Here is a 14,808-nt window from a genome sequence, read left to right on the forward strand (position 1 = left end):
CAAGTCACACATCAGTGACAACCAGCCTACAAGGCTGCTTCAAGGCCCAAAGGCTGCATCATGTTCTATGGCCCACAGGCCACAACTTGCCAAGGCTTAACACCCCACAAGGCTGCATCACAGCCCAAAGGCCGTATCTTGTTCTACAGCCCACGGGTCACAACTAGTCGAGGCTTACCAGCCCTCAAGGCTGCTATACGGCCGCAGCTAGCCAAGTATTCCAGCCCTTAAGGCTGTAGCGGGACTAATTTGTGGAGCACCTGTAATGATGCCCTTGGAAAGACAGTCAGCTGAGGAGGCGGGTAGAACTGTCGCATGGTGCTGCATGCTAAATTTCAGGGCAAAAACATAAAAAACTAGGATTTGGGAGTAATCTAAAGTTCCAACTATCAGTTTTTTTCTGACACTCTAAGTTAGGACCACTTTTCTGCTGTTCTCTATGGGGAATATTTGGGAAGGCATAACTCAAGGTAGGGGGTGAATTTAGACTTGGGGTTTGTTTTATTAGTTAGCTATTGTTCCAGAATAGGGCCTTTTGGGGTTTAGGTAATTGAGAAAGTTACAGTTTTTAAACTACCACCTCACAAATCCACCATTATATAGATAGGCAGTTTCAATTTGTTGCGCAGTCTCAGTAGGAGCCTTCAGCAGGTATACTCACTGTGGCTTCACCTGGGTGCACCAAGATGGCTGCCTTTTGCGACCTTTAGCAGTGGACCAACAATGGCAACGGCAATGGCAGGGGTCAAGCGGGCATCAGCGGGCGTGGTGGAGCAGGCAGCGGCGACATCTGTGCGGGCTACAGCTGCGGCAGTGATGGTGCGACCTGCGGGACCCGGCAGCGGCGGGACCTGGCAAATTCAAAGATGGCCACCATGAGCTGTTATCGGCGGTGGCGGGAGCGCGGCGGGACACGGCGTCTGTGCGGGTGTCGACAGCAGGCCTGGATCCGAGAGGATCCAGTCCCTGCCAGTCATTCTGCAGAGTACGGCAGTGGTGCCCATTTCAAAGATGGCCGCCGCGAGCCAATCACAGCTCACGACATCGCTTTGCCTCCTCGGGTGGCTTATATAAGCCAGCGTGAGGAGGCGGTGTGGTAGTCCGACAGCCGGGAGGGAGCAAAGAAGACCTCCTGAAGAAAGAAGACGCTGGAAGTCCTAGTGGGCGACGGCTATGCAAAAGAGCTGACACAGGTTGCCGCCCACTAGGTGAAGAGGACAACAGAAGTCCGGGGGAGGTGGCAGCTGTGCAAAAGAGCTAATTGGCTGGCACTCCCCAGGCGAAGACACCAGAAGCCCTGGCGGGTTGGTGCCCGCCAGACAAAGACACCAAAGCCCTGTCGGGTTGGTGCCCACCAGGCGAAGACGCCAGAAGTCCTAGTGGGTGGAGGTCAAGAAAAAAAACTGACACAGGCTGTTGCCCGCTAGACAAAGACGCCGAAGCCCTGGCGGGTTGGCAACCGCCAGGTGAAGACGACAAAGCCCTGGCTGCCCAGGCTGCCGCCCACTAGGTGAAGACCTCAGTTGCATAGACTGCATGTGTGTATTCCAATGAGCACACAATTCTGTGAATTAGCAGCTCCACCATTTTGTGGATGATGGCAATCTTACTCTGTGAGAGTGCTGAATCTGCAGTTAACCACATGGTTTCATGGCATACCATATCTGTATTACGCAAGGAACACGTCCATTAATGATCGTAATTTCATTGCTTTTTGAAGTTTTAGTGGCAGAAATTCAGAAGGTTTTGTGAAATTCCAGATCATGTCTAAGAAGCCTTAATGGGACATGTGAAACCGTAAGGTTTTCTGTCTATAGAATATATAAATAGTGTGTGTCTACTATATGTGTAACATTTTGTATCACCAAGAATGCATGAAACAGTGTTTACTAAACAGATCTATAAACTTTATGAGGTAGGTAGTCACAGGTAGATTGATCAATGTACCTTCCCCTTACACAATATGACTGCACCAGGTATTCTTTCTCACGGTCCCTATATACCACATCCATGTTACAATCCACAGTTTTATTACACGTGGCACGGGTGCATGCCACTGCGTGCCAGTGTCATCAGTGCAGCACAAACCTTGTAAAATCCCGTCTTTGTACTTTTAAAAGCAGCCAATGAAGCAAACATTGGGACACTGAGCATAATGATACAGTGTATCCATTCTCTAGCAATCAGACCACATCTCCGGCAGGTTCCAGCCAGTTATTAAGCCAGCTATTTTTATAGAGCGTTACTGTGTCATAGAGTAAAACACATTACAGAGCAGGTTACCCAGGTCATACAGACTTTCCCCGGATGTGCCAGCAGGCCTCTCAATGTGGTCTTGCCAATCCCACCTTTGTTTTATATGTTTTACACCACACTCCTTCTGCACTATGGGGCATGAGTCGGACATGTCTTTTATTGCACACGAAGAAGCACATTTACCTATTTTTGTGTATCTCTGAGTAGACCGGATCTCGTTTTGCGTGAAATACAGGCGCTTTGGGGCGGGAACTGGGTAGCGACAATGTGATTGCACGGAACTGTCTTGCAAGAGTGTCATGTCAGTTTTCTGGGTTTGTAACCAGAGTTTTGTGCTATTCTGGGCCGGGCGTACATAGAAGGGAAGCCTGTTTCTGAGGGATTTCTGGCACCAAGCATGGGGCTGGTGCACGTGCCAAAATAAATGATGATCGTTGCAGCCAGGGACAGAAGATCAGTCTTCGAACTTGAAGCCGCATAAATCTTGGCATTAGCCCTGCTTAATCGTCCATTAGCATCATATAGTACCCTACACTGCCGCAGCATCACACAAACACAGGAGCCTGACCTCTCTATACTGGGCTGATATTTATTTGCATTTCTGAATGGACATGCAGGAGTTGGTTGAGCTTAAATACTCTGTTTTGCTTTTAAAATTTTGATGCGCTGCTTGTCTAAAGTTTGATCTATCCCCAGTCGCGTCATTGTCCGCTGTGTATACCCAGCATGATTGCAATAGGTAATGTATACATGTACACATACAACATAAGTGTTGGGGGGATGGGTGACGTTTGTTCTTTGGTCTCTGAAAAGTGCAACTCTATATTAAATATGTAATATTAAGTATTGTCTTGACCTTGTCTACTCCACAGTGTACCAATAACCTGACAGAATGTGTCTACCGCAATTTTACCAGTGGGATACAAGCCATACGTGAATGGTACCTCCTGCAGTTCTCAAGCATCTTCTCCAAAATATCTTTAAATGAGAAGATTGAAATGGGATACAGGGCAGAAGACATGATCCTCACTTGCATGTTTGGAGGAGAGGCCTGCAGCTACAGGTATAGATACTAGAGATAAGAGGAGAGACATTTTAAACAGAGTGCACACGTACTGTACGCTTCTAACAAAGGGGATGATTGAGCATTGCACGTATGTTCAATGCTGATTGCAGATTGCCGGTCAGCAGGGACGGATTGGGATGGGAAACCAGCCTGGGAAATTTCTTGAAGCAGCCCTAATGGGGGAGGGTCTGTGTAGGGGACGGGATCTTTCCTCATGGGACCCAACTCTTATGCTGCCCATCCACTAGGCGATTAAACCTAGCGACGGTCGTTATCGCTCCATCACTTGGTAATCGCCCGCAGATCGGGCAGTAAAATGTTAAAAACAACCAGTGTTGCGTGCGCCCGCTGGTCATTTTTAACATCAGTCATCGCCCGGACATGATGGGCAACCTGACGACCGGCGTCAGGTTGCCATGTTCGGGGATGATTGATCTGCATACACTGAACATCTGAACGTTCAGTGTATGCACTTCACCCCGCGGGAGACGATGGCGTTGTAATCGTGCCGTCGTCCGCGCATCGTGTAGTGGATGGGCAGCATAAGTCAGTGGCAGTTGCAGCTTTCCTCACATCTTTTGCTGCAGTTGCGTCTGAGACTTTATGCTAATGCTGCTCCAAAGCTCTTCCCTAGTGTCCATGTGTCTGAATTTGAAGTACTAAGACGCTCACTGTCAGTGTGTACAGACGCTACAATCGTGCTTTGTGCATCTTTACATGCCTCCATAGGTCACACCATTGAAACTTTCACGAGCCCTATGCTGGGTGCAGATCATCCGTCTATGTACGGCCTCAGTGTCTCTATACACTCAGCGTCTCTATACACAACCACAATCATCAACAAGCCTGTGTCACTCCAATAACACTCCCATACTACCCTACATCTGTGTCCGATTAGCCAAGCGCGGTAACCGCCCAGGAACGTCCCCCACATCTGTAATACACTTCTTCGTACATGCATCTGAATATGCGCTGCAACTCTGTACGAACACCATTACGATGCATGGGCAGTGCAAGTCAGACATATGAGCAGACAAGTATATACTATCATAAATGTTCACAACATGCCCGCATTTTCTTTTACTTGCTACCCCCTATAACCTACGCTCCCTGTCAATCACTCTATGTCCATGTCCTTACTGCAGCCTCGGCCGGTAAGTTGGCTTCTCTGCACTACGACTGACGCATGCTCAGTCCAAAACTATTTACTCAGCCGCACAAAACATCAGCATTGTATCCACCTCTGAATCATGCCCTAATTTCCTCAGCAGTTATTCATTTTATGCCCCCGGGCCCCATTATGGTTACGTCCCTGATCAGATCAGTACCCCGGACTGTGAATAATAGGGTTGCCTAAAACCCTCTAATTTTGCCCTCTTATAGCCTCATCTTTTAATTATACACATCACCCTCTAATTACGCTGCAGTGTACACAGTGCTTCCATATTACCCCTTAGTATGACACACAGCACCTCCATAATACCACTCAGTATACACAACAACCCCATGATATACCTTTCAGTATACACAGTGACCTCCACCATAATATCCCTCACTACACACAGTGCCCCATATTACCCCCAGTACACAGAGCACCTCCATAATAGCCCTCAGTACACACAGTGCCCTCATATTACCCCCCCCAGTACATAGTGGCCCATAGTACCCCCCAGTACACAGAACACCTCCATATTATCCCTCAGTAGACAGAGCACATCCATATTACCCCCCAGTACACACAGCACAACCATATTACCCCCCCCAGTACACACAGCACCTATATGTTAACCCCCAGTACACAGTGCCCCAATATTAGCCCCAAGTACACAGAGCACCTCCATATTAGGCCACAGTACACAGAACACCTCCATATTACCTGCCCCCAGTACACACAGCACAACCATATTACCCCCCCAGTACACACAGCACCTATATAGTAACCCCCAGTACATAAAATGCCCCCATATTAGCCCCCAGTATACACAGTGCCACTGCCCAATAGCACCCCCATATTAACCCCCAGTACTCACAGCACATCCATATTACCCCCCCAGTACACACAGCACCCCATATTAACCCCCAGTACTCAAAGTACATACATATTACCCCCCCAGTACACACAGAACCCATATATTAACCCCCAGTACTCACAGCACCTATATATTACCTCCAGTACACACAGCACCCCATATTAACCCACAGTGAACACAGCACCTATATGTTACCCCCCCAGTACACACAGCACCGATATATTAACCCCCAGTACTCACAGCACCTATATATTAACCCCCAGTACTCACAGCACCTATATATTAACCCACAGTACCCCCACATTAACCCACAGTGAACACAGCACATCTATATTACCCCCCAGTACACACAGCACCCATATATTAACCCCCAGTACACACAGCACAACCATATTACACCCTCCAGTACACACAGCTCCTATATATTAACCCCCAGTACATAAAGTGCCCCCATATTAGCCCCCAGTATACACAGTGCCACTGCCCCATAGTACCTGCTTTTTTTTCCCTCCTGTACAAAGGGAGCAGTGAGCCAGGGCAGTGTTGTGAGGGGGTACGGCACATGCAGTGACTCAGACGAGGAGCAGGTCAGCCGGAAGTTGAAGGCTGATATGTGCAGCCCACGTTGAGCCCAGTACTAGGCTGGCTGGTCTCTTGGGAGAGGCCAGCCAATGTGAAGCAATGTCAGGCAGCCAGCCCTGATATATGTGTGCTGCTCTGTGCTGGCATTTGCTTAAGTCAGTGAAGGCACATGCTCACAGCCGTCTACCCGCATGGAGGAGGAGCGGCCAGCGGGTCCCTGAGCACTTCTGCTAAACTCTGTGAATGATAAGCCCCAGGCCCAGGGAGGAAAGGTAGGGGGCGGGGCCATGCACTTTGGTCATAGAGGCAGCGGCGCTGCACTGTACAGGCCGGCCCAGACACCAGACTGAGGCTATGAGACTGACAGCTCCGGCCCGCTGTCAGTCTGGTGACAGTGGATGCTGACCAGAGAGGAGGCCCCCAGCGGGAAGTGGCCCGGTCTCCCGGCGGCCCAGTCCGCCCCTGCCGGTCAGCCTGTGTAAGTTGAAGCTTACTCAGCTGTCCACCCTGTCCTTGTGGCCCTGTCCACCATCACAACCTCCATACACCTACTGCTGCATTGCCTATTAGCAAGATGGAATTGCAAAGCTGCCTGTGGGCAGCTTTGCATTTCCGTCCTAAGCTGAATTAGCCCCAAAGTTACCTAAGATTTGCAAAGCTCAGTTCCACCAATCAGAAGATGCAAAAGTTTCCCCTCCATCTTGGTCTGCAAATCCAAACATATAGGGGCAAATTGCATATGGTACAATTCCATAAATTAACTTTACCTGCTGATTCTGATACTTGACATACAGTATAAAAGGCCTATTGCGGTCATCTCATGTACACCATTACCATCGTTCCCTATAGCAACTTTATTGATTTCAGACCGATTCTTTTCAGGAACCCGGCTTGCTTTGGTGCCTAGCATACTTTGATATCCTGGTGATTACCTGATACAGCAGCAAGAGGAGCCAGCATAACCTTTCCCTTTCTTTAGATGCTTTGAGAATAATTGAGCTTTAGTTTAGTTTTGGTGGAAGAGGACAGTAGTGCGCTAGACACTTTTGCATAGTGATCCTGTATGGATTTTTCTGCCTTTCTGCAAACCTAGGCACGCTTCTAGTTTGCCAAGGCTCCTCCTGAGCGTAGAGTAGACATGTTGATACTATGCACCGTTTGTAAAATCTAAGCATTTGGTGCAGGGCTTCCAATGGGCTTTATAAATGAGGTTCAAAATGTTTTCAATGCATGCCTCAAATGGAAATTTTTATAGAATATTAATGTGGCTCAGAGTCACCCTGTCCTCACCCCTAATGCACGTGATGTCATGACACCACACAACAAGCATTGGGGGAGCACAAAGATGGTCATGTCCTTAGAACAGGCACCTTTTTATGTCACAAGGGACCTCCCAAAGGCGCTCTGTAAGCTGTAAACTACTGCAATTGGGGCAGTGGCCTTGTGCCCTGAGCGACAGCACTTGTCGCACACCTCTTGTTTTGGTCCTGGTAATGGTATGCAGGAAAAACAAGGATGTGACATGAATGGACTACTCACTCCACTCACTAATGGGTGAAATATGGTTATAGTCAGTGTTGCACATACTAAGGCTTTTAAAACAGACAAGTGGTGATGTTGCACATAGCAACCAATCAGATTCTGTCTATCATTTTCTAGAATGCAATAGAGAAATGAGAGCTACATTCTGGTTGCTATGGGCAACCCCTCCAACTTTTCATTAGAAATTATAGCAAAAGCTAACTCTAAGGAGTACATTTACTAAGATGGGAGTTCTATTAAGAAGTGATGTTGCCCATAGCAACCAATCAGATTCCAGGTATTACCTTCTAGAAGGTGTTAGATAAGTGAGAAGTAGAATCTGATTGGTTGCTATGGGCAACATCACTTCTTAAATAGAGCTCCCATCTTAGCACATTTACCCCTAAGGGTCAATCGGTGTAGCATACTTCTCCCAAAACCGTATTGCTTGCTTTGCTGACTCCCTTTACATACAGTACCTGGTACCCAACACAGACCAACTGTGTATTCCAATAGTCTATGTAATGGGGCCTAATTTAGAGCTTAATGAGATGATATCCAAGCTACATGGGAGCAGTAAAGCGACAATCAACATGATCGACTCCAAAACTGGCGCCGAGTTTATTAAGGTCCAGCGTTCACATCTCAAAGCTTTCATATTTGTGTAACTCAAAATAAGAACCGTTTCTTACAAATAACTACACTTGGTCGATGTTCCGCCACAAGTGCAGGGTGCTGGAAGCGAAAGATAGGCGTGGGTCTAATTACAGACACATGTTGTGCACATGTGCAGTCCTTACATTTTACACGGAGATGCAACTTTAGTTCACACAATTTCACTTATGTACAACTCCAAATCCATGTCCAGGATAAATAAATAATATTAAAAGACAGTTAGCACAAAATGAGGAAGGATGATGGGAAAGGGTTGCCAAGTAAGGTTTTGCTTGTGGCAACCAATTATCACGGAACTGCGGCTATCACTAAGTTATGCGGCAGGGAGTGACGTCACTGGTTCCAAGTGAATTGATAGGCAGCACAATTCTATATGTTACTTTAACCCTGAGAATAGTTGTCAGCACTGCATGTAGGCGTTGTGTAACATTTGTTCCTTAGGAAGATCCCTTCATCTATTTTTGTTTTAAACTGCTGTCACTGTATGAGCATAATTGTGGCTTCGTCTGGATAGAAAACTTTCAGGAAACAAAATGTAAAGCTCTCCCAATAGCACATGAGTATACAGAAGCAGCCCTACCTGCTGAGACTGGCTATAGCCAGACTTGTATTCCCTGAATAAAGGGAATCTGTCGTAAAAATATAAATACAGGGTAGAATACAAGTACAGAAATGTAATGTAAACTCTATGGGTCATGTACACCCAACAACTACATAAGTTGTCCTTTGAACTCCAGGCCAGTAAGAGGCACATGGAGAGCCTGACTCAGAGGCAGTGTCAGGCGCAAGCAGACAATGTTTTCAATCTCCGCATGCGTCCCAATACTTACTGCCGGTAGACGCAGACAGTTCTGGACACACGAGGCCAGGATTTCAGTAGGCGTTCCTGGGAGGTAACAGGGGCGGCTAGCCAGACGTGGGCGTGTCACGGTCAGCGACTGCTCCTAAAGATGTAGTTGCACTGACACAGGACGCCATGTACAGGTGGCAAAATTGCACCTGCCGACCGATGGCGGGTACGTCTTTGTACCCGCCGTGACAGAATAGCGCTGCAGCTAGTGGGCATCTCAGTAGGCTGACACTAGGTTGCAGCACTAGCACAAAGACGCAAACGCTGTTGCGGGAGATGACGCGCAGATCTGCATCGAGCCCAGATCATAATGCAAAAACCCAATGTTATCTCATGAAGAACTACCTGCCCTGTACTTCGTCTCCACTCTCAGAGCTCCCCATTGGTCTGAAGCCCTGGGACGGAGAGTAGCGCTGGTTATGGTCGCATGTTCTAGAGCATTTTTTATGTACACACATAAAATCACATGGATATACTAAAGGATGAAGAAGCTCCAGGCCACACTGTGATATTTATAGACAGGGGGGCATTGTATTGGTGGGGCGTACCTAGCTGGGGAGCTTGTACAAAGAGTACCCTCTTCAAATAGGGAACGCCCTGTTCTTGAGTCCCTTGGCCAATCTCAATACAAATTACAATGCAGTCGGGGGGAGTTCCATCCCAATTAAAACTTTTTCATTAATGAAAATATTCAATGTTATACTAACAGCAGTCAGGACCATTTTTAGGGGTCTATTTACTAAGCAGTGTTAGGAGACAGAGTGAAAAGTGATAAGGTGCCAGCCAATCAGCTCCCAACTGTCATTTTTCAAACACAGCCTGTGAGATGACAGTTGGGCGCTGATTGGGTGGTACCTTATCACTTTCTTATCACTTTTCATTCTGTCTCCTAACACTGCTTAGTAAATAGGCCCCTAGAATACCAGCATGATCTTTCTCCTGATCTCTCTATACTTCTAATATCAATGACATGGGGGGACGTACACCCCAAGTTTTAGCACCACAGTGTTATGTGTAGGGGGAGACATTCAACCTGGCCAGTGCTGCACCTGGCGTATTGATCAGTCTTGTAACAGGGAGTAGTTTAAAAATAACCTGGTTATATTCTAGCACAGTACATCAATCATATAAGATTGTTGCTATAGCTGGTCCAAATGGCTTCATTTCAACCTTACATGGCTGTTAGCCAAGGGAAACGCCAGGTTCAGCTCCGATGGGGGTGAATATTTACTAGATCACAGGTTCTCAAACTCGGTCGTCAGGACCCCAAACAGTGCATGTTTTGCAGGTGTCCTCACCTAATAACTAGTGAAATAGTTAGCTGCACCTGTAGATCTTTTAAAATGTGTCAGTGAGTAATGAATACACCTGTGAACCTGCTGGGTGAGCTGCAAAAAGTGACCCGTGTGGGGTCCTGAGACCCGAGTTTGAGAACCACTGTACTAGATCAACATCTAGCTGGTGGCAAAAATATTCTCAGCCCCGTCGAGTAATTGAGAACTTTGTTTATTGCAGGAATTTCACCCACATTTATGACCAGGACTATGGAAACTGTTACATCTTCAACTGGGGCCAGGAACATCAGGAGCTGATGGAGTCTGCTAATCCTGGAGCTGATTTTGGTAGGCGAGTGCTTCTGACATGAAAGAATTGGCATGTATCAGACGGATGAATGATTGAACAATAATCAAAAGACACAGCGTATACTTGTTAGTAATCCTGCTGTGAGCCTGGACTCACAGGTACATTTATATTAGATGACTTCCTCTTGCCTGAATGGGGAGGATACTGCGCTGTGAGCAGTGACGGACGGTTCGGAGTACACGTCACAATCTCATCTCTACTTACAACTAAGTGGCTGTAATGCCAGCCTGCGTACCACTTTGAATCGGGTCCGCTGAGCTAAAAACAGATAAAGTATAAAGATGTGTTACATTTGGGAGGGATGTATTAAGCAATTGAAAGAGTGGAGAATTTGACCATAGCAACAAATCAGCTTTAAGATAGCAATCATCAAGTACAGTCTATAAAATGATAGATAGATGGCTGCTGATTAGTTGCTACGGGCAACTTCTTTACTGGTTCACTTCTCCATCTCCCCCTTGGTTTGGGACCATGTGACCTGGTCAGCTGGTTTGTGGATCTCATTGCTTGGCAAGGTTAAGGTGTGTATCCACTACACGAGAATGGAACGGCTGTACGATTACAATATTGTAATCGTGCAATCCAGGGGCGTCTTAAGAGTAGAGAGGGCCCGTGTGCACTCCCCGTGCGGGGCCCCATCCTCTCTCCCAGGTGGCCGGCAGCCGACTGAAGCGGCTGGCCAGCCACCGGAGCATTAGTAGACTCCGGACATTAGAGTGTGCTCGGAGTCTACTGTGCATGCACAGAACGTCGGAAGAATGGTAGCGGCAGCCATTTTCCAGTGTTCTGAGCAGCGCTAACACCCGACGCGGGACCACGGAAAGGGGAGTTTAAAATAATATGGTTGCAGGGTGTGCCGTGCGGGGCCCCCCTGGACCCGGGGGCCCCCCTGCCCCGCACACACTGCACCCATTATAGATATGCCACTGGTGCAATCGTTCTCCATCCTGTGCAGTGAATATTGTGCCCACACTGAACAATATGGCGTTCAGTGCAGGCACCCTCCCCCATCCCCGTACATGCACAACCTGTCGCTATCGGCAGCTTGGCCTATATGTTCAGGCGATGACAAATGCCGACAACGACCAGCGGGAATGCGCATTGCTGGTTATTGCCGGAATTTTACTGTACGATTGAACGATAATGATGTCATAATTGTTCAATCGCTCATTTTTCTCGGCTGGTGGACACGCACCTTTAGCCTATCAGCAAAACAATGGTGCAGGGTGCAACACTACTTGTAAGATAATATCAGTTAATAGTTATCTTCACATATAAAAGAAACTGAAGGTAGCATCTAATTTGACAATGTTATGTGCCATAACAGTGCCCTATAGGGGCTTGGTTATTAGAGCACAGCTGGAGTGAAGGGCTACATGCAGGAGTTAGGGCTATATACTGGATGTATGATGACACAGGATTATCGGGTCCATATACTAAGGGGTGACAAGTTGGCAAAACGGAAAACACAGATAAAATCCCTGTACATATCGCTTCTAGATATGTACTAAAGGGATTTCTGTCTCTGCCTGCTAACGATAATAGCAAGCACCTATGGCAGTGCTAAGTGACCCAGATGTAACTAAGGAGAGTAGACACTGAGGGGTCTATTTATTAAGCAGTTCTAGGAGACAAAGTGAAAGAGATAAAGTACCAGCCAATCAGCTCCCAACTGTCATTTTTCAAACACGGCCTGTGACATGGCAGTTAGGAGCTGGTAATTTATATCATTTCACTTTGTCTCCTAACACTGCTTAGTAAATAGACCCCTTACTGTCACCTGTCTTCTCCAGCACTGATATTGTCACTAGAAGGTACCGTTATCTGCCTCCAGCAGAGAAAAGAGTTGATTTCTTCTCATCCTCTATGTAGTTTTGGTAGTTTGTGAATAAGCTGCAGTGCATGTTCACGCGAGACTTAGGTCCCTATTTACTACACTCCACATTAAAATGCAGTTGTATTGTGATATTTCCGACTAAATTCGCATTGCGAATTTAGGAAATATCACATGGATGTACTGACATGTCCGCACACTTCTCCCTGTATTTTTCAGAAAACCACAACACCCCACCCTCCCTCCACCACCACCCGCAACCCCACCCCCGCGGCGCTCCTTCAAGATGCAGAATGTGTCTCTGCTGGCACTGCTGAAGGGGTTGACTTTTCGTTCACCCTCTTCAAAAAGGACAATTCTTGGTAAACATTGCGTTAGCTTTCCAACAATAACAGGCGAAGCAGAAGCGGCTTTTACTGCCAATCAGAGTTTGCTATAGGAAATATAAACTTAACTGTGTAACCAATGACTCCGGGTCTGATTCAGCAAGAATCGCAAGTGCAAAAATGCACGCACCCACTCGCCTTCTGCGCATGCCTTGCAGTGCGCAAACCAGTTACTGCAATCGGGACTGTGATCGCAGTGATTTCCCAGACCCATCGCAGACTGATTGACAGGAAGTACCGTTTGGGGGTGGTGACAAGGGGTGGTTGGAGAAACACAGGCGTGCCAGTGCATTTCAACGCCGTTACAGGGGCACGCATAAATTAGCCACTGTTTTCCTCCAACTTACTGACAGTGCCAACCAGTGCCGTAAGTTCATCCCAGACGCCCGGAGGCAAGTTATAATTTGGTGCCCCCATCACAGCCGCTGATACTGTAATGTAGAAATTTGTGGACAGGCTATAGATAGATGAAGGCGGCAGCTGATGGTCTGACATGGAGCTCTCCACTAGTGTATGGTGGCTTCTCAGGTGCCGGGAAGGGGTGCCATGTATTGGGGGCGGCCGTGATGGTATACTCCGGGTACATAGTTACAGCCCTAAGTGGGGTGAATATATTGTGGACAATGAAGGAGGTGCCCCTTCAGAGCTGGAGCACGGCAGCAGGCGCCTTCATAGTCTCCCATAGTTCTGCCCCTGGTGCCAACTAGTCATAGACAGGAGCAGGATCTATGTTAGAGACACTGGGCCGAGTGCCACTGGGTGGCCTAGAAGACGGATGCAGAAGAAAAGAAGCGGCAGAAGGAAAAAGGGGTTTACAGATGAAAGTTGAGGGAGTGTTTGTTTATGTTTTATACATTTTAGGGGGCGTGGCTGCCCAGACGGAGGCGTTCCTATGGGAATGCCTACCGTCTGGGGCCAGCCCCACTGACATCACAAGTGATGTCAGTGGGAGTGCCTTCGGCTCTGATAGAGCCGAAAGCACCCCAGGGCTTGCGGCAACGAGACCCTACCACAAGGGTCTCGTCGCAAGCCCGATGGTCGCGATGGTCTTGACCATTACGACCATCTTTTTGGCCGCTCGCTATAGCTGTGGGTGGTCACCCACAGCTATACGAGCGGCCAGGAGGCCGCTCTAAAAATTAAGAGGGACGGCCCTGATTCAGAGTGAGTGCTCTGTCAGAGTGTCCGGCTCTGAATCAGGGCCAGAGGCCAAATGACATTTATTGTAATTTTTGGTTTAAAATTTGCGGTATACGTTTGCTGTATGTGTTTCAAGTTTTCTTTTTCAACAATGTAATTTTTGATATAACAAAAAAATTAATTATTTTTAATATTTTCAACCTGTTGGAAATATAGGTCATACTTACGGTTCTGGATTCATAAAGAAAAATCCTTAACATTTATGTATTTATATCCCTGGGTGACCTATATGGGCGCACCAGAGCCTAAGGGAATTGATATCAGTTGAGGGGAAAAGCCCCATAGCTAAAATACGAGGTGTCTAGTTTGGGACAATAATATGACAGAAGCTGTTTGAAGACTTTTTAGAAGATGCATAAAGAATTTGCAGACCCTAGGTCTATGCTCTATGGTGGCGTACCTGCAGATAATGCATGCTCTGGTGGCAAAATGTAAACAAGGGCAGCTTTCTAACAGGATGCACCCAATTTGTAGTCCCCGTGCCTACTGTACGTGCAAAGCACCATACATACACACGTGGGCGGATTGATCCATAGGTTGACAGACACTGGACCTGATTCAGAGCCGCTCGTAAGCGGACGCTCGTTCGCTCTGAGTGATGTTCGCACAACTGCGCATGCGTATGGTTTGCAATGCGCATGCGCAAACCAGTCATTGCGGTCGGAAATCGTGCGCTCATAAAACAGCGAGGGGCTGCTAATTTGATTGACAGAATGTACCGTTTGTGGGTGGTAACAGGGGAAGGTGCTTGAAAACGGGGGAGT

The 14,808-nt window shown here is 47.4% G+C and overlaps 1 protein-coding gene across 2 annotated transcripts in view; it reads left to right on the forward strand.

The window, feature by feature from the left end:
- SCNN1B (sodium channel epithelial 1 subunit beta) overlaps positions 1-14,808 on the forward strand; it is a 76,102-nt gene that overhangs the window by 25,593 nt on the left and 35,701 nt on the right. For both annotated transcript variants that reach the window (XM_088451899.1, XM_088451900.1), the window contains exons 4-5: positions 3,129-3,319; positions 10,496-10,602. In XM_088451899.1, the coding sequence (XP_088308025.1) occupies positions 3,129-3,319; positions 10,496-10,602 (298 nt within the window). The remainder of the gene's footprint in view (positions 1-3,128; positions 3,320-10,495; positions 10,603-14,808) is intronic.

The sequence above is a fragment of the Taudactylus pleione genome, unplaced genomic scaffold (genome assembly GCF_031769625.1).
Source record: "Taudactylus pleione unplaced genomic scaffold, aTauple2 ptg000032l, whole genome shotgun sequence".
In the NCBI taxonomy this organism is placed as follows: domain Eukaryota; kingdom Metazoa; phylum Chordata; class Amphibia; order Anura; family Myobatrachidae; genus Taudactylus; species Taudactylus pleione.